The sequence below is a fragment of the Dipodomys merriami genome, unplaced genomic scaffold, assembly GCF_024711535.1.
Source record: "Dipodomys merriami isolate MVZ:Mamm:240054 unplaced genomic scaffold, mDipMer1.0.p SCAF_24, whole genome shotgun sequence".
NCBI classification, from domain to species: Eukaryota; Metazoa; Chordata; class Mammalia; order Rodentia; family Heteromyidae; genus Dipodomys; species Dipodomys merriami.
The window spans coordinates 24283061-24310107 of NW_027203826.1; the positions used below are offsets into that span (position 1 = coordinate 24283061).

The 27047-nt window shown below is 39.1% G+C and overlaps 1 protein-coding gene across 1 annotated transcript in view; it reads left to right on the forward strand.

Moving 5' to 3' along the window:
- Nucleotides 1-560: 560 nt before the first annotated feature.
- Rc3h1 (ring finger and CCCH-type domains 1) overlaps nt 561-27047 on the forward strand; it is a 71109-nt gene continuing 44622 nt past the window's right edge. Inside the window, exons 1-2 of the mRNA XM_070034438.1 lie at nt 561-847; nt 22304-22698. Coding sequence (XP_069890539.1) covers nt 22468-22698 — 231 coding nt within the window. The 5' untranslated portion in view covers nt 561-847; nt 22304-22467. The remainder of the gene's footprint in view (nt 848-22303; nt 22699-27047) is intronic.

The following is a 27047-nucleotide window of genomic DNA, read 5'->3' on the forward strand; positions in this document are numbered from 1 at the left end:
CAGCCCCCCCGGGAACGCGCGGCCAGGGTGTCGTGAGGCCGGCTCTTCCCCGGGCTCTGCCCTGGTCCTTCCCACCTGGCTGGCCTCGCCCCCGGAGCAGTGGGGCGGCTCGCCGCCTAGGGAGGGCCTGGGACGGAGGCTTGGCCCCAGGCAAGATGGATGAGCCTGGACACAATGGGGAGGAAGGAAAGTAGAAAAGGGTCCGGCGCTGAGAAAGCCGCGCACGGACTCGGATGCAAAGGACAGAAACGCTCCAATTCGCCCGCAACACCTGGCCACTCGTCCCGCCGGAGCTCGGAGGCCGCGGGGCTCAGTACCGCGGCTGCAGGCGTGAGAACCGGGGCGGGGCGGGGCCGGGGGGGGGGCGGACCTGGGCGGGGCGCGTCACTCAAGCTCCCAGGCGCTGCCACGGGTGACTCAGAGCTTTCCGCCTCGCCCCGCCCTGCCCTCCCAGGGCCCCGCCCCACCCTCCGGTGGCCCCGCCCCGTCCCCAATGGCCCCACCCCCAGAGGGGAGGAGTCTCGCTCTGGTCTCCGCCCCAGTCTCGGGGCGGGTCGGAGTCTGAGGAAGAGGAAGGGGGACGAGGACAACGAACGACGGGGCGGCGGAGGGCGAGCCGGAGGAAGAGGAGGCCGACCAACAAGATGGCCCCTGCTGCAGGAGCAGCCTCGGCAGCAGCAGGTGGGGGGCTGGAGGCGGCGTTAGCGGTGGCGGTGACGGCCGTGGCCCGGCGGCCTAGGACAGAGTCAGAGTCGATGATGGCAGCGGCGGCGACGGCGGCTGCCGCGGCGACAGTGACGGCCGCGGAGACTCGGAGCTGAGAGGAGCTGCTGCTCGGACCAGCGCGGTGAGCGAGCGAGCGAGCGGCGTGGGGAGCGGGGCGGCCGCGGCCACCGTCGGGAACAATAGGCGGCCGCGGCGGGCCGGGCGCTGTCCTCGCCCGCCCTCGGCTCCGGGCCGGCGCCGCGGCTCGGCTTGTCAGTGGCCGGCGTCCCTTAGGCCTCAGGCCTCCGCGTGCCGCGGGGCGGGCCTGCCCGGGGCGGTAGGCCGGCGGGGGGGGGGGTGCGCTGCGGACGCCGCTGTGGACCGGGGGCGGGGGCGGGGGGAGGCCGAGGGAGGCCCGGGCGGGAGCGAGGGGGCCGCGAGGGGGCCGCGGGCGGGCGGGCGCCTCGGAAATGCGGGGCAGCCCCCCGTCCGTGGGGAGGGGACCGGGGAGGGAGGAGGACGTCTGTAAACAGGCGCCGCCTCGGCCTGCCAGCCAACTAAGACCTTCCTCCCGCAACCCCGAACTGGGGCTTTGACTGGGTCGGTGTCCCCGGGAGCCGCGGGAGATGAAGCCCGCTGAGGCAGGCTTGCCACCAGGCTGCCGTGGAGAAGCTGTGTGTGCAGGTGTCTTTATCTATTTTGTTCAAGATGTTAAGTGTCACAACCTCCACCCCCCCCCGAAATACAGTGGTTTTCGATAAACCCCTCCAAAACACCCCTAAAAGCATCAGCATCAGGTATGCCCCACCCCCACCCCAGCCCCCATGGTTAAGGGTGAATTGGAACAAGGGCTCTTTTGGAGCGGTAATAATATAAGTCTTGACATCCCAGAATAGTCTCTGAAACTGGAAACAAAGGCACTTACGGGCAAAGCGGAAACAGAATTGTATGGTTTGAACAGAACTTTTCCTCCAGCGAGCCTCTTCGTGAATTATTGATGTGTAGCACAAGGGGACTATCATAAGCACAAACGTACTTCTGGAGGCCCTGCTTCAGAAGGGCGCCGCGGTCTGCCCTTCAACTTCTTGTGGTCCTTCTCTTGTTCTGATTCTTGCCTTTTACTAATTTGTTCTACTCTTTCCACCGAGTTTGAAACTATATTTTCTGAAGCATATTTTGTTAAGATTTGAAAACTTTCTAAGTAACTTTGACAGGCTAGAAACAACTGTAGTTCTGTTGTGGATGTTTGGGCTTCATCGTGGCAACCCTTTCTTTATGTTTGTGTATTTTTTACTGCAGTCGTATCTGAAACATTAACTATTATTTCTGCTAAGGTTAAAATTCCAAGGCATTTACACTTATTTCCAAGTGAGGAAAAAAGATTATGTTCCACTTTGTACCTATGAATAAAGACATTAATACTAAACTTGCTTGAATACATCCAAGAAGATTGCTTTCCAATGTTGAGTATTCGCTTGCATAGTCTATGCAAGGACTTTAGCGTGCTTAAAATTTTTTAAAAATTATCTAAGTGTACAAAGAAGGTGCTACATAGTTTGTGAATACAGTTCATCTTGTTCGGTGTCACCCCCTTCAACATTCTCCCCCCTCTTCTACCCACTCCTTCCTTTATTTTTCTCAATTTTGTGGTATATACAACAAATCCTTGACTAGATTCCCCCTCCCTTCATTTGTGAACCCCTCTCCTTTGGCCCCACCCCTTCGCTTGGGTGTACCCATTTCCTAATGTTGATTTTATTGGGCTTTGACCAAATCTTTCTAAAACATTATACTATTTGAGCTCTCCATTGAGTCTGTAATGCTTCAGTTAATTCATTTGTAATCACTTGCATACTGCTAGGTTGTTTAGAGCTTGTGTTCTGTTTGTTTGTGTTTTTAAATTCTTTTCTCTTTCTACCCTCTTCTATCCTCCATTATTTCTCTCTCCCTCTCCCCTGACTCTTTTACTGTCCCTCCTCCCTTCTCTCCCCATCTCTCCTTCCTCTTACTTTTTTTTGAGATCCAGTCTTGTTTTGCAATCTAGTCTGGCTTCCTCAGGCTTTGATTCTTTCTGCTTCAGCCTCCAGAATTACCAAATCCAGCTTAGTTCACATTCTTAAAAGTGAAGTGTGCAAAGAAAGTAGTTAATAGCTTTCACCCATTTTTTTCAGACAAATTTCTGGTTAGGATTGGTACTTGTCTGCCATCATTAAAGAACATTGTCAGGTTATGTGAAATACACTGGGCAGCAGTGATTCCTAGTTCTAGAGTAAGAGTTTCTGATAGTAAATAGACTAGTAAACATGGATAAACATGGATAAACATGGAACTTGAACTGTTTTGCTTAGGATTTATAGTGGATGAATATCAGTAAGGCTTTTTATTTTATACTTTGCATAATGTGGATGTTTTGATCTTTTCAGTAGTGGAAAAAGAACAACTTTTACATGACTTCTACTAATGTCTTTTTGAGGCATAAGTATTTTAGAAAGGAGACCACTTTTTGTAAGTGCTTTAATTTGTCATTTTTCCCCATGTTAAATTTTATTAAGTCCATATAATTTTAAGGTTTGTATTATGATAATGCTTATTTATCTGTGATCCTAAACCTCTTAGAACAATTGTACTAGTTTATGAGTTTGTAAATTTTAAGTGGTTAATGCAGTTTAAGGGAAAAAAATTCATGTGTTTTTTTTTTCCCCCACCAAGGACTGACTTAATTTGTTATAATTTTCCTGAAACAAAGTTTTGTTTTTTTTTTTAAGTAAGATTTTATTTTTGAAATTGGGTATTGATCAAACTTACAGTGTAAATCTGAGTCACATTTTCAGTTTGAGATGACAAATTTCCTGGGGAATTGTTTTTATTTATTTTGTGTTAAAGCCATTTAACGTGTGATTCCATAATCATATGTTCTGTACCAATGCTTAGTCTATTTCAGTTCAGATTTTCTCAAGTAATATTTAAATATTTCCTTACAAGAAGTTTCAGGTGGGAGAGGACATTGTAGCTTGGGAATTAGTTTTGTTGCAGAGTGTAGCTGAAGTAGGCAAGGGCTAGGCCTTGGATTCAGTCCCTGGTACTGCAAAAATAAATACATACATACAATTGCATTTAATGTTCATTATCATTCATATTTGATTCATTAGAAGAGACTGGAGAAGGAAATTTGTACATAATATAAATGACAGGAATGAGAATATGGCTCAGTGGTAAAATGCTTGCCTAGCATTCCTGAGAATCTGAGCACTGCAAGGAAAAAAGTCCAAAACAAAAAACAGTTTTTTAGAGCATATCTGTTGAATGAATAACATATCATTTAATACTAGTTATGCAACAATGTTTTATTGTCTTTATTTTACATTTAAAGAATCTGAGTCTAGGAAAAGCTAAGTAATAGCAAAAAGGACACATAATTACTAGGAAGGAATGTGCTTGTATCTAGATCTTGTGACACAAATGAGATGCTTTACTACTGTCACCATACGCATCACTATTATACTTAGAGGATCTTTTGAAGAAGTCTGTTGACAGTTTCCATTTTTATACTGTGAACTATGTTTTCTAACACTATGTTTATCCTTAGTCCTGATTTGCTTTCTGTTATTATTTGTACCCTGTCAGCTATTCATGTTTAAGTCATTTAAATACTTAGGAATTCAGGGCTGGGAAGGTGGCTCAGTGGTAGAGTGCTTGCCTTGCATGCATGAGGCCCTGGGTTCGATTCCTCAGCACCACATAAGCAAAAAGAAAAAAGCCGGAAGTGGTGCTGTGGCTCAAGTGGTAGAGTGCTAGCCTTGAGCTGAAGAGCTGAGGAACAGCACCCAGGCCCAGAGTTCAGGCCCCACGACCGGACCCAAAAAAAAACAAAACAAAACAAAACTTAGGAATTCATTTAAATACATAGGAAACACTTGTTTTTGTTTTTAGCAGATCTGAATACTGTATACTACAGACTTGTTCTGTTTATATAGGATAGATTTATGCTACTGCTATAATTGTTTCATGGCTCTTATTATGTAAGCAGTTACTGTACCTTTGAAATGCTTATGACACTTTAAAAATAATGAGTAACATTCAATAATGTTAAAATTGGGTCAGCTAGTGTTTGACATTCTTCATTTATGGCATTTTTCCCCCCCATTTAAGCCACAGACCATTTAGAATTCTGTTGTATTTTTATTTTTAGCTATTGGAGTTTGATAGGAAGTTTGGTGGGTCTAATTAGTTTATTCTTACATATATCTTGAGATTGGTCAGAACCCAACAAAAGGAAGAATAAACTGATAAGTGATCCCTGTTGGGTGAACACTTTGGATCAGGATGTTCCTTGGCTGCGTATTCTGACCTGGTTTAGCTTTGGCCCTGTCAGGATTGAGTTCAGAGGGACTTAACTTCTCAGATTGTCATCTACCAAAACAGTCACAAATTTCATAATCAGGTTAGCCTCATTGCCTAAAATCCACTCTAATAACTTTTTCTTTTGTTTAATCCTGGAGAATAGGCTGAATTTGGACTAGCATTACACGTTATAAGAAGCGTTTTGCTAGGCATTTATGAAAATGAATTTTTCTCACTCCAGAAGTTCTTCACATATTCATTATACTTTCAACTCTGAGTTCTGCCATCTCCAGTAATGTGACCCCCTACAAAGATAATTAACCTTAGCACATTATTTGTTTTTGGCTAGAATTGTTTATATTTACTTCCTAAGTTGAATTTTTTGGTTGTTAATTGTTACTATTGTTGCTATGTAGCTCAAGTTGGCCTTGAGCTTGCTGCCTAGGGTGCTGGGTTTATTGGAATATATGTCACATCTAGTTTTTTGTTTGTTTTTTATTGAGATACTTATTAACTCATAATGTTTTCCTGATTGAGCTTTGGGGAAACAGTTTTCCCCAAGTTTGAGTTTATCAAACATTCACACTTTTGAACTGATTGAAATCACTGTCATAGAGATATTAACTTTTTTCCATTTTTTTTTGGTGTGTGTCTGTGTATACATGTGTGTGTGCATGTGCATGCACACCAATATTGGGGCTTAGATTTAAGACCTTGTTCTTGTTTACCTTTTTTGCTAAAGGTTAGCACTTTACCCCTGAGTCACACCACCACTTCCTGCTTTTTGCTGGTTAATTGGAAATTTAAAAAGTCTCTGGGATTTTGTCTGCCTGTAGTGGCTTCAAATTCAGATTCTCAGATTTCAACCTTGTACAGTTAGGGATAATAAGTGTGAGCTACCCACACCTTGCTTCATATTATTGTGATTAATGGTGTTATTGTGATAATTCTATTCATGTATATAATGTACTTTGATCATATTCACTTTCTGCTATTCTGTTATTCTCTTCCCCACAACAGTATTCTTTTGAAAATTATCAAGCATTTTAGTAGTGTTCTAACATCAGTATACTCCTTGATGGATATATGTTAGTAATTTTTTTTCTTACAATGTATTTTATTTTAAAATCTCCAGGATTTAAATAGTATTTATGTATAGTAGCAATGTAGTTCTTTTTGTTTATTTGGTTTTTATATTTTAGGACTTTTTTAGTTTTTTTTTTCCAGTCTCTTCCCATGTAGCCTAGGCTGTTGTTGAATTTGGCGATCCTTGTAGCTTAGTGCTTCACTAAGTATAGTAGATACATTGCTAGAAACTTTGAGGAAAAAAAGTAGAGAATCAAATATAAGTGTAAGGGAGTAAATCTAAGAAAAAATAATGTTGAATAAAAGAATTTGGGCACTGGGCTCAGCTGGGGGGATGGGTAAGTAGAGATCTGGCCTTTTGAGGCCAGCCTGGGGCCAAAACAAGAGACCCTGTCCTGTCCTTTTTGTTTGTACGCTCCTATTGGGGCTTGAATTCAGAGGCTGAGTGCTGTCCTCTAGTCTTTTCTGTTCAGTCAAGAATAGGGCTCTTGCTGGGTATTGGACGCCCTTAATCCTAGCTACTCAGGAAGCTGGGATCCAAGGATTGAGATTCAAAGCCCAGACTGGAAAGACTGAGATACTCTTATCTACAGTTAACCACCAGAAAACCAGAAGTAGTGCTGTGGCTCAAGTGGTAAGTGCTCTCCTTGAGCTGAAGAGCTGAAGGACAGTGGCCAGCCCCAGAATTCAAACCCCATGACCAAAAAAAAAAAAAAGAATAGTGCTCTTGCAGGGCAGTGATGGCTCACATCTTTAATCTTAGCTGTTTCTCAGAAAGCAGCAGGAAAGACTGAGATTCTCAGATTCTCTTATCTCCAGTTAACCACCAGAAAGTGGCACTGTGGCTCAAGTGGTAGAGTACTCACCTTGAGAGCTGAAGGACAGCATCCAGGCCCAGAGTTCAAGCCCCATGACCAACCAAAACAAAACAAATAGGGCTTTGCCATTTGACCCACATCTCCACTTCCAGCATTTGATGATTAATTGGAGATAAGAGTTCTCAGGGACTTTCCTGTCCTTCCATAATCCTCAGCCTCCTGTGTAGATAGGATCACAGGCAGAAGCCATCAGCACCCAGCCAGAAGTAAATGTTTTTAAGTCAGAGGGGTTTATTGTCCATGTACTTTTGAAAATATACCATTTGGCTTTGCTTTCAGTTACTGGTAATTTATGTTGCATGATTAAGAAGCTAAATTTATGCATGTTATGTTGTAGGTACTTTCATATGCTTACAATTTTTAAAACCTCAAAAAGAGATATTAGATTTATTAAAAGGTTATAAAGTTGCACAGAAATGGAGGGACAAGGAGTGAACAAGTGCAGCAGTGGTATTCACTAGACACTATTGTTGAAAACAAACTATACAACTTGTGAGTGGGGAAGGGAGGGAAAAACTGGGAGAGAGCAAAGAAATACACTCTTTACCTGACTTATGAAACTATAACCCCTTTGTGTATCACCTTTGTAATAATATTTTAAAAATTTACTAAAAATTTAAAAATTTAAGAAAGGTAATTAAAGTAATGGAGAGAAACTTAAATTCAGCTCCGGTGACAATATTCAGCATAACCATTTTCTCAAAAGCTTTACATGGCTGGGTGCCTGTGGCTCACGCCAATAATCCTAGCTACTGAGGATTTTGGTTCAAAGCCAGTGTGGGCAGAAAAGTTCCCCTGAGACTCTTACCTCCTATTAACTACTCAAAAACCAGAAGTGGTGCTGTGGCTAAAAGTGGTTGAGCTCTAGCCTTGAGCACAAAGAGGTTCAGGACAGTGCCCAGGCCGTGAGTTCAAGCTCCACAACTAACAAAAGCAAAACAAAATAAAAGCTTTATATGGCATTGGTAAACGCAAAATCATGTCTTAATGTATAATCATGTTTTAATTATATAAACAATTATCAGATATTTACACTTAAGTAGCAGAGCTTAGGGGTTTAAAACAACCATTTATTTGTTTACAGTTTTTCAAGTACTCAATTGGACTGGGTCTGGCCAAGTGATTCTTCTGGTCTCCCCAAGTTACTTACATCACTTCTATCATGTAATCAGATTGAAGCTGGTTGTTTTCAGGACTGCACTAGGACAGCTTTTTGTTTTGCTATATTGTAGTGTAGTTAGTATAGCCAGTTCAAGTAGCCTCACATTTTATGAGTCGAAACTGCAAGATTTCTTGAGACTTTAATTTTAGGGAACTCTCTTAACTTCACTTCTGTTGCATATAACTTTTCAAAGTAATTCAAAGCCACTCAGATTGATGGGCTGGGAAAAAGATACCATCTCTTTCTGGAAAGAGCTAAGTAGTGCAATAAATAATTAAGAAACCTACCACTTGATCCTCACCTCAGATCATCTCTCCATTCCTCCCTCCCTTTGTCCCTCCTTCCCTTTCTCCCGCCTTTCCTCCCTCTCTCCCTCTCCTTTCCTCCCTTCCTCTCTCTCTTCCTCTTTTCTTTCCTCCCTTCCTTCCATCCTTCCCTCCCTCCCTCCCTCCCTCCCGCCTTTCCTCCCTCCCTTCCTCTGTCCTGCCTTTCTGCCTTCCTCTCCAGTACCTTGTGAATACTAGGTAAGTACTGTATCACTGAGCTATGCTCCCAATTCATAATATGTTTGGAATTCTTCTGAATGGGAGATTTGTCTCTTTTTCATCATTTTACCAGTTGCTTATTCATATTAGATGAAATACCTTGATACATACTTTATACTTTGGGTTATACTCTAATAACACTTATTTTGTTGCTTAAATTGTCTCAGTTTCTGTAACTTTGAACCTAAGTGTTAATAAATAACACTTTGAAAATTTATGTTTTTTTCCTAATAGAGTTAATAGATCCTATATTTATATCTCTGATTAACTTTCAGTTAATTTTTTCTTTTTTGGTTGGTTGTAAGGTTTGAATTCTGGGCTTGGGTGCTGGCCCTGAGCTCTTCAGCTCAAGGTGAGTGTTCTAACCACTTGAGCCACAGCATCACTTCTGGTTTTCTGATGGTTAATTGCAGATAAGAGTCTCACGGACTTTCCTGCCCAGGCTGGCTTTAAACCTGGATCCTCAGATCTCAGCCTCCTGAATGGAATTACAGGCGTGAGCCACCAGCGCTCGACTTCAGTTAATTTTTTTATATGGTGTGACCTAGGATTTACAAATTCATTCTCTTACATAGGGTTAGCTAGTTGTCCCAGTACTATTTGTTGAAAATGTTCATCTTTCCCCCATTTAGTGGTTTTGACACCCTTATCAGTTGATCCATAGACACATTGATTTATTTCTGGGCTCTAAATTTTATTTCATCGATCTAGGTCTTCGTAATAATTGTGTGTGTGTGTGTGTGTGTGTGTGTGTGTGTGTGTGTGTGTGTGTGTATGTCTATCTGTCTGTCTATCTGTCTGTCTGTCTGTCTGTTGGTCATAGGGCTTGACCTCTGGGTGCTGTCCTTCAGCTCTGAGCCACTGGCGCCCCGCTTTCGTAGTAATTTTTGAAATCAAGAAGATTGACCTCCAACTTTGTTTCTCTTTTTTTAAAGATTGTTCTGGCTATTCTAGTTTCCTTCCACTTTCATTAAAATTTTGGATTAACGCATCACTTTCTACAAAGAATCTAGATTGGCTTTTTCTATGTATATGAATCTTTCCTTTTTTTTTTTTTTTTTTGGTGGTACTAGGATTTTGAACTGAGGGTGTGAAGCTTGCTAAGCAGGCCCCCACACCTTCAGCTATCCATTTTAGTTCTTTTAAAAATGTTTAGAAAGCTGGCCCTAGTGAGGATCGCAGTTTGATACCAGCCAGGGCAGAAAAAGTCCATGAGATATTATCTCCAATTAATCACCAGAAAACAGGAAGTAGGAAGTAGAGCTGTGGCTCAGAGTGGTAGAGCACTAACCTTGAGTGAAAAATGTTCTGGGCAAGCACCCAGGCTCTGAGTTCAAGCCTCACAACCAAAAAAAAAAAAAGTTTGGTGTCTTTCAGATTAGAATTCCTTTCTGAAGCTATTTTAAGTGGAAAGCTTGCCTTTTTGTTGTTGTTTTTCTGTGCTAGTGATTGAACTCAGGTTTTTGTCCTTCTATTCTGCTTTACTTCCTAAATTTGGTATTTGTTTGGATCTAAAAATGTTTTTTTTCTTTAAAAATTTTTCTTATTCCTGGTGATGTACAGAGAGGTTACAGTTACATAAATCAGAAAAAGTGTTCATTTCTTTTTGGACATCCCTTCCCTTGTTCTCGCTAAAAAAAAACCAAACAAACTTTTTTTGTCTGAACACTGAAGAAATAAGCCACTTGAGTTAACCCTTTGCAGCTTTTCTCAACCATTTATCAAGTTCCAATTTTCAGATTTCCTTTTTCCTTTTGTAATACTGGGGTTTGAACCTGGAGCCTCATGCTTGCTAGACAAGTGCTTTTATACTAAACCGTCCCTAATCCTTTTCCCAGTTTGTTTGTTTTTGTGCTGATCGTGGGGCATGAACTCGGGGCCTAGGCACTGCCCCAGAACTTTTTCTCTCAAGGCTAGCACTCTATCACTTGAACCACAGCTCTACTTCCAGCTTTTATGGTGGTTACTTGGAGATGAGTCTCACAGACTTTCCACTGTGATCCTCATATATGTCAGCCTCCTGAGTAGCTAGGATTGTAGGTGTGAGTGACCTATCAGTGCCTGGCTTTGTTTTTGCTTTTGTTTTGGTGCTGTTATTTTGGTGGTTTGGGTTTTTTGTTGTTGTTGTTGGATTTGTGGGGGGGGGGGGGGGGTTGTTTTTGTTGGTCCTAGAGCTTGAACTCAAGGCCTGGGTGCTATCTCTGAGTTTTTTTGTGTTCAAGGCTTGCACTCTATCATTTGAGTCACAGCCACACTTCTGGCTTTTTGGTGGTTAACTGGAGATAAAAGTCATGCACTTTCCTGCTCAGGCTGGCTTCAAACTGTGATCCTCAAATCTTAGCTTCCTGAGTATCTAGGATTCCAGGCATGAACCACTGGCCCCCAGCTACACTGCTTATTTTTAAGATTGGAGTCTCTATTCTTGCCCAGGTACATACTTGGTTGCCATCCATCTATTTTGGGAAGGAGATTTTTACAATCAAAATTGAATCTTGCTTGGTACCAGTGTACCAGTGTACCAGTGGCTCATGGTTGTATTCCTAGCTATATTTACAGGAGGCTGAAATCTGAGGAACAGGTTGGAAGCAAGCCAGGACTGGAAACTCAGGGAGAGTATTATCTCTAGTTAACCACCAAAAAGCCAGAGGTAGAGGTGTGGCTCAGTTGTAGACCACTAGCCTTGAGCAAAAAGAGCTCAGAGACAGTGCCTAGGCTGCCCCCTCCCCAGTCAATCTTTTCTCACAACATTTTATTACTGGAAAACCTCAAGTGTATTCAAATCTTAGATTATTATTTCCTCTAAGTTAATGCTCTGTTGAGAGTTCATCACTAAATATAAAACTTTAATTTATCTTTCATTTTTATATTTTTCTTTCATGCTCTTTGCTTCATTTTTCAAAATGGTTAAAATTTATCTCTTTCCTAATGTGGCCCTGCATGTTGGTTGCTATAGTAATGTTTCAGAGAAGTGGAAAATTAAGTTAAGGTCAAGAATGATGATTTAAAAAATTCATCTCATGGAGATGGAAAGTACAGGTTCCAAGATTGTCTCACAAGGTTTTGCTTGAATTAATGTCCTTCCTGGGAAACTTTAGACTCACATAAGATCCATATTTTTAATTAGTATATATTCATCATACAGAGGAGTTTCTTTGTGGTGTCTCAATAGTGTATAATAAACTTTGATAAAATTTACTCTTCCCTAAACCTGGGTTTTAATCCACATCACTAGTTTCTTAGCTTTGGGCTAGTAATAGTATCCAATCTCAAGAGTTATTATATGTAAAATGAATATAAAGATGCTTCAGAGAAGTGATTTTGTAGAGTGCTTATTTAATAAATTTTTAAAATACTGTTTTTCTTTCTCAAGAACGTATAAAATGAACCTGTAGTAGAGATGATAATAAAAATAATTAAAAGCAATGTAATTTTAGCTATTAAGGCTATTGCTGAGCTCTGAAAAATCTGGATACTTTGTTTTTTAATTAATGTATTTAAATTTTGAAGCAAGATTTTGAAAACAGATTTTATAAAAGACTTCATTATTTTAATAGAAATATTCAAACTTAATTTATATATCAAATTGCCCAGTTTACCTTATTTTTTAGTATATCTATGTAGTCACACAACATAGTATTATAGTTTAGAACTTTGCTTCCAAAGTTTTTCTCATTGTGGTGACTATTAACTTTTACTTGTAAGATGATACAAATTATAGGATATACCAGCCTTAGAATTTGGCCTACTTGAATTTGAATCACAGTTCTGATACTTACTGGCATTGAGTACTTCTCTCTTCTTAAGGCCTTTATTTTTTATAACTGTATTACAACATTGCTGTGAAATTTTTTTATCCTAGGGATACTTTTCAAGACCACCAGTAGATACCTGGAACCATAGATAATACTGAGCCCTATATATTTGTGTGTTTCTGTATACTTGCAGCAGCATTTATATATAATGTGCTTTCCATTTTCTTTATGCTATGATGTTTCCTTTGCATCACTAATCTTCAGCTTTGGGGCCAATATTAAGTGAGAGTTAATTAAATACAAGCATTACAATCCCACAATAATCAATCTGATAACCAGGATGGCTATTAAGTGACTAATGAGCAGGTACCATACACATTATAGATCCAATAGACAAAGTTACCTGTGGTCAACAGGGGTTCCAAAGTATACTAAGTGGAAAATTCCAAAATAATTCATAAGTTTTAAATTATATTCTAATCTAAGTAGCGTGGTAAAATTTGTGCCATCTGGAGATGAGTCATTTCATTTGTCCAAAATCAGGATGTTATTATTTTTATAATTTTATTTCTGTGTTTGCCCTTGACTGAAAGGATGCTTATTACAGTCATTAAATCTATGTGATTTAGATATATTTTGTGGTTAAAGATGATATAGTTGTCTAGGAGAATATTTGGAAAAGTGAGTATAGAGGAAGATACTTAAAGAATAAAGAAATTGGATGGGGCAAGATAGATTAGAAGCATCTGTCGTTTTCACTCCATGAATGAGAAGAATCTGGTAATACAAGAGACTAGATTTTTATAAGCCCTTACCTAGCTCCCTGACTGGAGGAGGGGAAATTGGCTTGAATACTAGGTAAAGCAGATTGTCTTGCCCATGACTGCCAACTCTAGCTACAGGAAAAGCCCACTCAAGTCAAGCCTTAAACTCAGAACAGGAATTTGTGAGGTGGTGACTACTCTGGTGTGAGAGTTATAAAGAAAGGCTTTCTGTCACTTATATTGGAGTGTGCCTTTTCTTGAGAACGAGTTACTCCAGGAGTAAGGAAAAATTGTGGCTCAAGGAGTCACAGGATTACATACCATAGAATTTGGATAAATGTCAGTCATAGGAGATAGTTGAAGCGACATTGTCAGCATGGACACCAGAGGTGGTAGCTTGAGAGGCCAGGCAGTGCTGGGTGATGGAACCTTTTTGACTTCCTGCTGAATCACACAGCAGAGGCATTGGTGTGGCAACCATTCTTTTTGCTCTTGGAGAAATGTGTCTCTGGTTTATAACTCCCTGCAGGGGCATCATTAGAGGTAGCTGGGAGGCCATAGGCAGCTGCTCCAGACCTGGCAATGAAAGAGCCTTGGGACTCTCCTATTGAGTCATGCAGCAGAGGCACAGATGAGGCAGAGGGGCCATTAGAGACAGCTAAGAGATGAAAAGAATGGCGGTTAACAGTGGTCAGAGTTGTACACTCATCCAGGGGAGAAACCCCTTACCTGACATGAGGGCAGTAATGAGGCTTTGGCCTCCATTTCAAGCCTCAGTACTGGCACACCAGCACCCCCATATACACACCAAGACAAAGAATTACTGAAGCAAGAAAGGGCTGGGAACATGGTTCAAGTAGTAGAACATGAGACCCTGAATTCAACCCCCAGTACTGACACCAAACTTTAAAAAAAAATACTATTATCTATACCTGTTTAAAATACATTTGTCTTTCTTTAATATGGACAATCACTTTAATTGATTTTTTTATATATCAGATTTTCTAGTATGCATGATCCTGACAAAACAGCATAAATCCTAAGTTAGCACTGAAGAGTTAAAAAGAAGTCACATAGAGTTGTTGCTCTTCTTACTAGTACTTTAGTGGACCCTGAGAAATAGTGAGAATAATATCACAGAGAAATATTCAAAACAATGAATCCCCTGCTCCTTCAGTAGTTTAATGTTTTATTTTTAGCTGATATGCAAAAATATACAAATGTATGTCCATTGATGGGATACTTCATAATATTTTCAGACATTTATATATTATATAATGTTTGAGTCAGATTAAGCACTTACCATTTTATCACTTTATCTCATCATTTACCATTTTTATGATTAAAATTTTTAAGCATCCTTCTAACATTTAAAAAAATTCAGTACATTTTTTTTATTATCTGCACCACAATTTCTTGTTCCTAATTTTAATTTAGTACATGTAGGTCAGCCTTCCCCCACTACCTACCTTGCTCTTCTTAATAGCCTCTTCTTTAATATCAACTTTTTTAGATTCCATCTATTTGTAAGGTCATTGTGTTACTTCTATGTCTGGCCTATTTCACATACTATAATGGTCTCCATTTCACTTCCATCTATGTTCTCTCACATAATAGGATTTCATTCTTTTTATAGCTAAAGAATATTGCACTGAATTTGTATCACATTTTCTTTATCTCCTTTTCAGTTGATGGACACTTAGGTGTTTGTTTCTTGGCTGTTGTGAATAGTGTTGTGATGAACATGTGAGTGTAGATGTCTGTTCAATATGAAGAGTTTTGTTGTGTTTGAATACCTAAGAGTAGGACTGTTTGATCAAGTGGTATTTCTTTTTTTTTTTTTTTTTTTTTTTTTTAGAAATCTCCACACTATTTTCCTTAATGGCTATAATAATTTACTGACAACAATGTTCAGTTGTTCCATTTTGTCTACATGTCAGCATCTATTATCCTTAATCTTGTTGATAATAGCCAGTTTGAGGAGTGAGGCAGTATTATTGTGGTTTTGATTTACAATTCTCTGATTTTTGGTGAGGTTGAACTTCTTTAGTTCCATATACCTCTTAGCCATTGTGTATCTTCTTTTGAGAAACATTTCTTTAAATCTACTGTCTATTTGATTAGATTTGTTTTGTTAATAATGAAAAACATATGTATTTAGAATTAGCCAGACTCAGGTTAGATTATTCCAGATTTGTTAACAATATCCCAAAGCATCATAATCAGGAGCCAGTCAAACATATATATGCCTTTTTCTCTTCATCAGTATGGACCTTCTCTTCATCAGGGTATGGACCTTGGTAACATTGATATTTTTGAGCTTCTTAATCTGTTTGATCTGCTGCTTGTGGCCTTGGCACATCACTATTGAACTATGTACTCTTGTCTTCTGTCTTCTTCATGACTGACCCTGATCAGAGAACTTGATGATAGCATGGTATTCAAGCTGGGGGCACTCCATGCACATGGTATTCTCTCCTGGGGGAACTCTTCCCAAGGTTTTGTGCTGTCTTGTGCCAAGGTTTTGGGACAGTGTCTTAGTGGGTGACATGCATATCTTCTGTTTGTGCCTATGTCACCTTTCAGTATTGCCTCTTAAACTTCAAAGCCTTTGCCTTGGCTATAACTATGGGAGAGATGGGGGTTACCTTCTTAGCTCTTGTTTCCATCTTGGTAAGAAGATTGCTCAGGTCTGGGAAGGTGGCTCAGTGGTAGAGCACTTGCCTTGCATGCATGAGGCCCTGGGTTCGACTCCTCCGTACCACATAAGCAGAAAAAAAAGCCAGAAGTGGCGCTGTGGCTCAAGTGGTAGAGTGCTAGCCTTGAGCTGAAGAGCTGAGGGACAGCGCCTAGGCCCAGAGTTCAGGCCCCACGACCGGACTCCCCCCCCCCCAAAAAAAAAAAGATTGCTCAGATTGCATGCGTGTGTGCTTGTCTAAGGCTTGAACTCAGGGCCTGGGTGTTTTCCCTGAGCTTGTGTGTTCAAGGCTTGCTCTCTATCATTTGAGTCACAGATCTACTTCTGGCTTTCTGGTGGTTCATTGGAGATACATGTCTCCTGAACTTTCCAGCCCAGTCTAGCTTCAAATTACAATCCTCAGATCTCAACCTCCTAAGTAGCTAGGATCATAAGCATGAGCCACTGGTGCCCAGTTCAGATTTTTATTTTATTGTTATTGGGGGAGAGGGGTTCATTTGTGCTTCTTTTTATTATTTCTTCTTTTTTGGGGGGGGAGGGGGGCGGTCCAGTGGTGCGGCCTGAACTCTGAGCCTGGGCGCTGTCTCTCAGCTCTTCAGCTCAAGGCTAGCGCTCTACCACTTGAGCCATAGCGCCACTTCTGGCTTTTTTCTTTTTGCTTATGTGGTGCTAAGGAATCGAACCCAGGGCCTCAGGCATGCAAGGCAAGAGCCACCTTCTCAGCCCCGACAGGTGTAGTTTCTAATACATGTGGATATTCACCACTTATTGAAAAGACTGTCCTGTGTGCAATTTAATGTTGATACCATTGTCAAAAATCAGTTGGCTATAGATGCAAGGTGTGTACTGCTTTACACATGATGACTACCATATTAGCACTAGAAGGTCCAGTGTTACTTGATTCTTGCTAATTCTTTATTCTTGATCCTCTGTTATTGTCTGCTGGTTTTGGTTTTCCAGTTTTATTATATTCTAATTTCAGAACTTGTGACTGCTTTCTTAATTACTTATAGTCTATATACATATTGTTGTTATGTTTTATATTTGCTATAACTTTTATTTAGCAGTCATCTTTTAACTATTAAAGTTAGTAAGAGTTAAAATAGGGGTTTGTAAGGCATTGCTTTCACACCCCTACTTCAGTTTGTTCTTGTTCTTTTTGATATATGTCCTGCTAGTGCCTTGCCTTCCTATAACATACCCTAACTTGTAATCATGTACTTAATGGTATGATTATTTATATATGTAGCAGAAGGAAACAATATAATCTCTATGTGGACCCGAATGTTTTTTATTTTCAGTACTAGACTTAAAATGCAGAAAATTCAAAATAAATCTTTCCTAAAGACAGTAAATACTTTTTGTCATGTAACTAAATGTTTAATTTTTACTGAGAATGCTAAAAAATTTCTGGCTATAATGTCCAGGAAAAACCTCTTAAGAGACCAGAGAGTCTCTTAATACTTCATTTCCACTTAGTAGTATGTATGTGTCACATTTTGTCCTATATGCATAAAGAAACTAAGAGGAAGTAATGCTATGGTTTATTTTTTGGATGTAGGGTCATAATGAGAACTCTGAGGATAGAAGATACAGATAGGATGGACATTATTCACTGTAATAATTTTTAAAACATTTTTCTCAACATGAATGTTACTTGAAAAGATTTTGTAAGGGTGTTAAGATACTTGCATGCTGGTGTGTACCTCTTTTGGCAGAAGGATCAAGAGTTTGAGGCCAGCTTGGGCTTTATATTGAGACCTTACCTCCAGAAAAAACAAGGAGAAGTTGTGGAATAAATATAAAAGAAATACATTTTATATAGATGATTTCATAAATAATGTATTTCATATAGATTATTTCTTCTCATCCCAGCAGTTTTTGAGAGTCTGATAGAAGAGAATGAGAATAAGCGCTTATTATATAAACAGTTTCATGTAGTATTTCTAACCTCAGTAAATACCTTGATATAGGCTAATTATTGTTAATTAGTTTCTGTATTACAAAGAGATTTTTTAAATCTTGTAGAGGCTAAGTTATAAGGATGAAAGTCATTCAGTGAGGCTACTAAGTATACTAGAATCAGAAGTCAACAAATTTCATGATGGAATGAAACTTGTACTTCTATATTTAATTTACCCATATTAAACTGGTATAGATTTTAGTTTCAAGTAGACCTGAGATGGCAGTTGTCCTAAATGTTAACCTTGCTTTTCGTAAAAATAAAAAGCCCAGCTTAGCCTGGTGCCGGTGACTCATGCATGTAATCTTAGCTAATCTGGAGGCTGAGATCTGAAGATGATGGATCAAAGCTGGCCTGGGCAGGAAAGTCTGTGAGATTCTTAATCTCCAATTAGCCACCAGTAAAGCTGGAAGTGGCACTGTGGCTCAAGTGGTAGAGTGCTAGCCTTGAGCTGAAGAGCTCAGGGACAGTGCCCAGAGTTCAACCCCCACGACCAACCAAAAAACAAAAGTTCAGCTTCTTTGGGCTTTATAAACTAAATTTTAAAAAAGTAGTTGAAAAGTTCTATTAATTCTCAAAAGGACCTAAGCAGATACCAATCATCTCATGTTGGAAAATTAGTTAAATTAGAATTACAAATAAGATTTTAGTTTTTTGATACTGAATATCACTTTTAAGTATTAATTGGCTTCAAACTTGGCTACTGTCCTGCCTTAGCCTCCTAAGTGCTAGGATTACAGGCATGTGCTACCATACTTAGCTTTGTTAGTAAGTTATAACATTTTGTTTTATTCTAGAAACCTGTTCAGAAAGTAGGACATCAAATTGTATCAAAATTACTTCTCCCTTGTTCTTATGAACAGCTGAACTATGTCTATGAGTATGTCCTGCGTTCATATACATTTTCTTCTTGGTGCTTTATATTCATATTTTTCTGAGTCATAACAGTTTTAAACTATATTAGCAAGGACATCTTCATTTCCTAATGTTATGACATGTGGCAATAACTAATCCCTGAACTTCAGGGGGAAAATGATTTTGTTTTAAACAGTTCTTGTGGGAACAGAATAATAAGGAAATTCTGTTGTAGCAGCATTTCCCTGAAATCAAGTAGTAGATAAGGAAAAATTAAGCTGATAATAATCATATTTTCTGCTTATGTCTCATAGTCTTTGAACATGTTTGCATACTTGCTGCAGTGTTAAGGCTTTTTTCTTTTTTCTCTTTTCCTTTTTCCCCCCTAGCACTAGGTATTAAACTCAGGACCTCACTTTTCTTTTTCTTTTATTCCCTTCTCCCCTCCCCCTTTCAGGGTACTTGAGTTCAGGGCCTGGATACTGTCCCTGAGCTTTTTTTGCTAAAGGATTGTGCTCTACAACTTTGAGCCACAGAACCACTTCTGGTTTTCTGGTGGTTAATTTGAGAGAAGAGACTCAAGAACTTTCCTGCTGGAGCTAAATCTTAGCCTCCTGAATAGGATTACAGGAGTGAGCCACAGGCACCTGGCTTCACCCATTTCTTTATGTGGGGTTCTTACATATCCTATAGATCTAAAAATAAGTTTTCACAGACAGATCTGTGACCTCTGAAATTTTTACTGTTCCTGAATTGGAGAGAGAAATTATAGATTTCATTGTAATCAAGACATATTTGCTTTCTGTTCTCCTAGAGATTGTATCCTAGAAATGATGGACATGGATAAACAAAAGTTAAGCAAGAAGGCTTTTCATCAGAAAAACTGGAAGTGGTGCTGTGGCTCAAGTGGCAGAGCGCTAGTCTTGAGCTAAAAAGCTCGGGGACAGCGCCCAGGCCCAGAGTTCAAGCCCTGCGACTGACAAAAAAAAAAAAGTTAAGCAAGAACCATAGGTGACAAGTATTTTATCGACTATAAATTTATCAATAGATTTAAATACTAATATAAATACCTGTGTATTTAAATATTTCTGTAAATACATAAGTAGAAATACATAAAATATATTTAAACATAGTGCTGGATTGAGGATAGAGGTTATTGTAGACTTTTAAGTGCTCAGGGAAGGCTTCTGAGAAGTTTGTGTTGTTAGTAACATTAAATGACAATGAGTGTGAACCCTAATTCAGAGATTGAACAGGGAGAAGCTAGCACTATGATCCAGTAATAGATTATCAGTTGTAAACCAGACTATGAAATTAGGATTTTATTCTAAATATAATGACAAGCTATTTCAAGATTTTAAACTGAAAAATAATGAGACAAGGGAACTGAACGCTTAGAGAACTCCAGCATTTAGAAGTTTTAAGAGTTCAGAAGAATGGCCAGTGAGTTCATTGACATTTTAAACAAGGTTAAAGAACCCAGATACCTAGCAACAAATGGTTCAAGAAAACCTGATATTGTGGGCAATTTCACATAATATTTGTGTGTGTGTGTGTGTGTGTGTGTGTGTGTGTGTGTGTGTGTGTGTGTGTGTGTGTTGTTATGAAAGCTATTTGAACACACTTGCATGTATATAACTAGCTTTAGAACTAATGAGGCTGGGTCCCTGTGGCTTCTACCTGTAATCCTAGCTACTCAGGTGACTAACATCTGAAGATCATAGTTCAAAGCTAGCCTAGGTAGCAAAGTCCATGAGACTCTTATTTCCAGTTAACTACAAAAAGCAGGAAGTAGAGTTGTGGTTAAGTGATAGAATGCTAGCCTTGAGTACAAAAGCTAGGGACAGGGCCCAAGTCCAGAGTTCAAGCTTTAGTACTGGCAAATTAATAACAACAACAAAGTGTTCTCAGACCTCATGTATGCTAATAAAGCATTCTACCACTGAGCTACATGGTCTTGTTTTTGATTTTGAGATAGCTTCTTCATGTGTAGCCCTCCTGCGTCAGTCTCTCAAGTGCTGGGCTTATAGGCATGTACTACTATACCAGTTTTCCAGCTCTGTACAATAATAATTAATTTTAAAGGGACCATTAATGAACAGTGCTTCTGTTAAGCAGATTTTCTGTTTGAATCCTGATTTTACCACTTTCTACTTTGATAACCTCTGGCAGTAGCTTAGTGTCTTAGCTTAACATAAAAGATAACTTGAGACTTCTATTGGAGTGAATTGGAAGGACTAGAGATTGTATGTGGAAGCCAGTCTAGTTAGTGTCTGGTACATCACAAAGACTTAATAATAATGTTGGTTGTGAATGTGAAATTAATTTGGGAATGTCTGTTAAGCCATTAATTTTATTTATTTATTTTTTTTGGTCAGTTGTGCGGCTTGAACTCTGGGCTTGGGTGCTGTCCCTGCACTCTTCAGCTCAAGGCGAGTGCTCTACTGCTTGAGCCACAGTGCCACTTCTGGTTTTCTAGTGGTTTATTGGAGATAAGAGTCTTGCGGACTTTGCTGCCCAGGTTGGCTTTGAACTGCAATCCTCAGATCTCAGCTTCCTGAGTAGCTAGGATTACAGGCGTGAGCCACCAGCTCCCAGCAAGCCATTAATTTTGTTTTGTTTTGTTTTGTTTTTTGGTGCCAGTCTGAGGTTTGAACTTACTGTCTCTGAACTTGTTTTGCTCAAGGCTAGCACTCTACCACTTGAGCAACAGCTCCACTTCTGGACCTTTTTTTTTTTTTTCCCCCCTCAGTAGTTTAGTGGAGATAAGAGACTCATGAACTTTCCTGCCCAGGCTGGTTTAAAACAAACTGTGATCCTCAGTTCTTAGCCTCCTGAGTAGCTAGAATTACTGGTGCAAGCCACTGATGCTGGCTTCACTTAGTTATTTTATTAGCTATTAGCTCACTTTGTAAGACCCCAGACAGTTGGGTGCTGGTGGCTCATGCCTGTAATCCTAGTTACTCAGGAGACTGAAATCTGAGGATTACTTGCTGTTTGAAGCCAGCCCAAGCAAGAAAGTCCATGAGATTCTTATCTCCAATTAACCACCAAAAAGCGAAAACAAAAACTTATAGTTCAATACTTTTATTATTCTAGACATCAGTTCTCAATTTCAAAATTGCAGTTATTAATAAATTAGTAGGTATTATTTAATATGCTCAAGCGGGAAGTGCAACAAGATGAGTTGCTGATATTAAAGTGATATTAAAGATTGTAGCCGGGCGCTGGTAGCTCACGCCTGTAATCCTAGCTACTCAGGAGGCTGAGATCTGAGGATTGAGGTTCAAAGCCAGCCCGGGCAGGAGAGACCGTGAGACTCCTATCTCCAATAAACCACCAGAAAACCGGAAGTGGCGCTGTAGCTCAAGTGGTAGAGCGCTCGCCTTGAGCTGAAGAGCTGAGGGACAGCGCCCAGGCCCAGGGTTCAAGCCCCACAACCGACCAAAAAAAAAAAGATTGTAGACTGGAGACTGGACTTATGATTCCTTACTTTCAACATTTATTTGGAGTGAAAAACATGATACTTAAGTTTCTTTCTTTTTGTTTTCCAGGTTATATTTCACACTATGTGCTGACTGTATCTACAGAAGATATTTAAAAAAAGATAAACTTTTTTCAAAGATTTTGATTCCAGTGGAATCTTTGCTTTAGATTTGTGTGTGTGATTGTGTGTGTGTATGTCTGTGTGTGTTAGTGAATTGTAACTCCAGTAGCAATGCCTGTACAAGCTCCACAATGGACGGATTTCCTCTCCTGCCCAATTTGCACTCAAACTTTCGACGAAACAATTCGAAAGCCCATCAGTTTGGGCTGTGGCCATACTGTCTGCAAGATGTGCCTGAATAAACTCCACCGCAAGGCTTGCCCTTTTGACCAGACCACTATCAATACAGACATTGAGCTCCTCCCCGTGAACTCAGCATTGCTGCAGCTAGTGGGTGCTCAGGTAAGATGTATGACTTAATTTTTAAAATTGCATATGTAGGTTATGTGTATTGTGTGTTCTTCTGGAGTGAAAATATGTGGAATCAAAAAGACATTGCTTTAAGCAGGTGTAATTCTTTTCTGTACAATTCTAATCCTTTATATAGATGTGGCATTCCAAGGTTTTCAGTCATTTAATAGAAACCTCCATTTAATCTTGGAGTCAGTTTTTCAACAATTCTAGACATTTAGGTTACTAGGTAACCTTAGAGGTAAATCATAAGGACTTCTTAACAAGAAGGAAAATATTCATAAAAACATGTAACATACTCAATAGGAAAGGTGAAGCTGCTTCAGGAGATAGTTACTGAGATAGTAACTGAAATAGAAGATGAGAAAGGTGACAAGAACTTTAGAGTACAACTTTTGGAAACTACTTCTAGAGAACAGGAACAAAAATTCCTGGATATTTAATATGAAAGTAGTTTGGTGATTCTGAAGGTAATACTTTGAAAGTGTTACATAAGTACTCTTAAATTAGAGATCCATGTGCTCACAAGTTTTAAAGCCAAGAGAGGCATGTTTTTGAGAACTAATAAAACATCTGGATGAAATTACTAATTTGTATAGTATGCCTGAAATCCCTAAACAAAAGATTAATCTTCCTGTAAATTGCTATCATATAGCAAAGGTGATGTATTTAAAAGGAATGCTTATTTTATAAACCTACTTTGATATTACCAGAACCTCTAAATATTTGCTGAAAGGAAATGTAGTTGATTCTTTTTATTTTCTTTTTGATCTTAATTTTTTATTTAATGTGTTATCTTTTTATATTGAAAGTCTAGTATGGTCTTTTGGAAAGATTTTTAGTCTCATTGGGGTTAAAATTTTAGAAATAATTACATTTTAATGGCAGACAGATTCTGTTAAGAAATAGTGAAAGATAAGGAATTCAACAAAGTTCCTGGGTACAAAAATCAACATGCAAAAATAAATGAACATTTCTACATGCTAACAATAAACAACCTGGAGAGGAAATTAAGAAGTTTCATCAAAGAAACTGAAATTCTTTAAAATAAATTTAATGAGGGGCTGGGAAGTTGGCTCAGTGGTAGAGCGCTTGCCTTGCATGCCTGAGGCCCTGGGTTCGATTCCCAGCACCACATAAGCAAAAAGAAAAAAGCCGGAAGTGGCGCTGTGGCTCAAGTGGTAGAGTGCTAGCCTTGAGCTGAAGAGCTGAGGGACAGCGCCCAGGCCCAGAGTTCAGGCCCCACGACCGGACCCAAAAAAAAAAAAAAAATTTAATGAGGGAAATGTATACTCAATACTGTATAACATGGCTAAAACTGAACATGAATAAATTAAACTTGCACAGATTTTTTTTTTCCCTATGAAAGTTACTTTAGCCACAAACTAATGCACTCTGCTGTTTTAATTTCAAAATCAAATGAAACTAATTTGGGCGGAAAAAAATAAGTGAAGGGAACTGGGAATGCAACTCTGTGGTAGAGCACTTGCCTAGCATGCTTGAGGCTCTAGGTTTAATTTCCAAGAGAAAAAAAGGGGAATAATGAAAAGGACTTGAATATCAATTTTCCCTAAGAAAGTGTGTTTATTAACACAAAATGATGGCCACCAACCCAAATCAAAACCAGAAAATTATTACTTCATACTTTCTAGGATGACTATCAAAAATGTAGAAAATAAAAAGTGTTGGGAAGAATATAAAGAAATTGAAACTCATATACATTTTGGTTGAAATAAAAGATAGTACAACAAATATGAAAGATTGTATGGTAGTTTCTAAAAACAAATTGAAGTTGTACTATATAACCAATTGGACTATATAACCAACCCATCAGTTCTGCTTAGGTGTATATACTTGAGAATTAAAACAAAGATGTTTATACACACATGTACAACAGTATTATTCAGAGAAGCCAAACAATGAAAACAACCAAAAGCATCCATTGAAAAGGATGAAATAAATGTAGTATATTTGGAATATTATTTAGTTTATGAAAGAGAACGAAATTCTTATGCATATAACAGTATGGAAAAATCTTGAAAACAGTCCAAGTGAAATCATCCAGGTACAAAAGGAAAAATATTGAGTGTTTAAACTCATACAAAATATCTAGATTAGGCAAAAGTCATAAACATATAAAATAGAATATAGAAGTTACCCAAGCAGCAAAGGAAGATGAGATTGAGGAGTTTATGATTTCTTCGGTATAAAGTTATTTAGGATGATGAAAATGTCATGGATGAAATTAGTGGTGATGGATAGAAAATATGAACATACTTAGCATATTTTACATACCTAAAAGTAGTTAAAATTGTAAATTTTCTGTTTATATATTTTGTCCCAATGTTTTGTAAAAGTAAAAATATACTGTTATGACATGAACTTTGTCCAGAAATACAAGTTTGGTTAAACTCCTAGAAATCAGTATAGCAATAGGATTTTTCTTTAATGTATGTATACCTAGTTATCTCAAGAGCCACAGAAAAGGCATTTGGCAAAATCTTACAGTTCCATCATTGAAAAACAAACAACAACAAAATAAAAAACTAAGAAACTTGGAAAAGAAGGAAGCTTTAAAAAAAATTTTGTTGTCAGTTAATGGGTTTGAAAAAGTAATAGTAGTGTCCATAGGTGGACCTGAAGGAAATTTCTTAAATTGGGTAGATAAAATGTATGAAAAACTCACTGCTAATGTTAAAATTATTGAGAATGGCAGATTCTACCACTTGAACCACAGTGCCACTTGTGGCTTTTTCTGTTTATGTGATATTGAGGAATTGAACTCAGAGCTTCATGCATGCTAGGCAAGCACTCTACCACTAAGCTACATTCCTAGCCCCATAATAACTCTTAAAGAATGCAATTAGAGTCAGGAGCCGGTGTCTCATGCCTGTAATCCTAGCTACTCAGGAGGCTGAGATCTGAGGATCGCTGTTCAAAGCCAGCCCAGGCAGGAAAGTCCATGAGACTCTGATCTCTAATAAGCCACCAGAAAACTGGAAGTGGTGCTGTGGCTCAAGTGGTAGAGTGCTAGCCTTGATCAGCTGAGGGACAGTGCCCAGGCCCAGAGTTCAAGAGTTCAAGCCCCACCACACACACACACACACACGCATGCACACACGCATGCACACACATGCACACACGCGCACACACGCATGCACGCAATTAGTTGAGTTGGAATATAGCTGAACACCTGATAGCAAGTACCAGGCTAGTAAATATGAGACTCTGAGTTCCTCTCTCAAAAAAAAAAAAAATGTGATTAGGAGGTTGCTTAACTAACTTATGAAGTTCCACAAAGATACAGTTCTTCTTTTACTTCAGGATTCATAGCTCCATTTCTTTTTATGTGTGTGCCTATGATTTCATTTCATTCAAAGTTCAAGCAACTGTTATTGGAACTCCTGTTCCATAAAATGTAATATTTCTCAGTGTAGGATGATGACCTAGTAATTAGGAAAAGAGGTATATCAAGAGGATGTATCTGGAATAAGAAGGACACCTGAAAAGAATATACAGCTTGTTTTAAAGATTTTAAATTATTAGGGCTGGGAAGGTGAGCGCTTGCCTTGCATGCCTGAGGCCCTGGGTTCGATTCCTCAGCACCACATAAGCAAAAAGAAAAAAGCCGGAAGTGGCGCTGTGGCTCAAGTGGTAGAGCGCTAGCTTTGAGCTGAAGAGCTGAGGGACAGTGCCCAGGCCCAGAGTTCAAGCCCCATGACCGGACCCAAAAAACAAAACAAACAAACAAAAAAAAAGATTTTAAATTTTTAGATTAAAACACACACATAGAACAGTCGTGGAATTATTCCAAACTTCTGGTGTTGCGTATAAGTGTATAGGTAAGGAAAAGGCCCACAAAACTCAAATCAGTATCATAGAGTTCCAGTATAGATACCAGATCTTGAACTTAACTCTCTTTTCAACTCCATTGAGGCTCTGCACAGAAGATGCAGGAGGAAAAAAGAAAGAGCTTTTTATTTCATCTAAGATGAATTATCATGTATGATTTGTCCTTTTATTGTATATTGTACTGAAAAATAGTTGTCCCATTATACCACCACTTTTTTTTATAACCATGGTAAGTCTTGTTATTAAAGATAGAAGAATTCATAGTTCTTCCTTATTCACTTATGCAACATACCATGTAGATATAATAGTGCTGAAGAAAGAAGGGTAAACATAAAGAAAAGGAGATAAAACATGAGGAGTGGTGGCTCTTCCCTGTCAGTGACTATACAAGACTCAGCCCATGGCAAATGCTCAGTAAATATACAGTCTTGGAATGACCAGACCGTAAGATTAAAAAAAAAAAAAAAAAAAAAAAGAGTATGAGAACT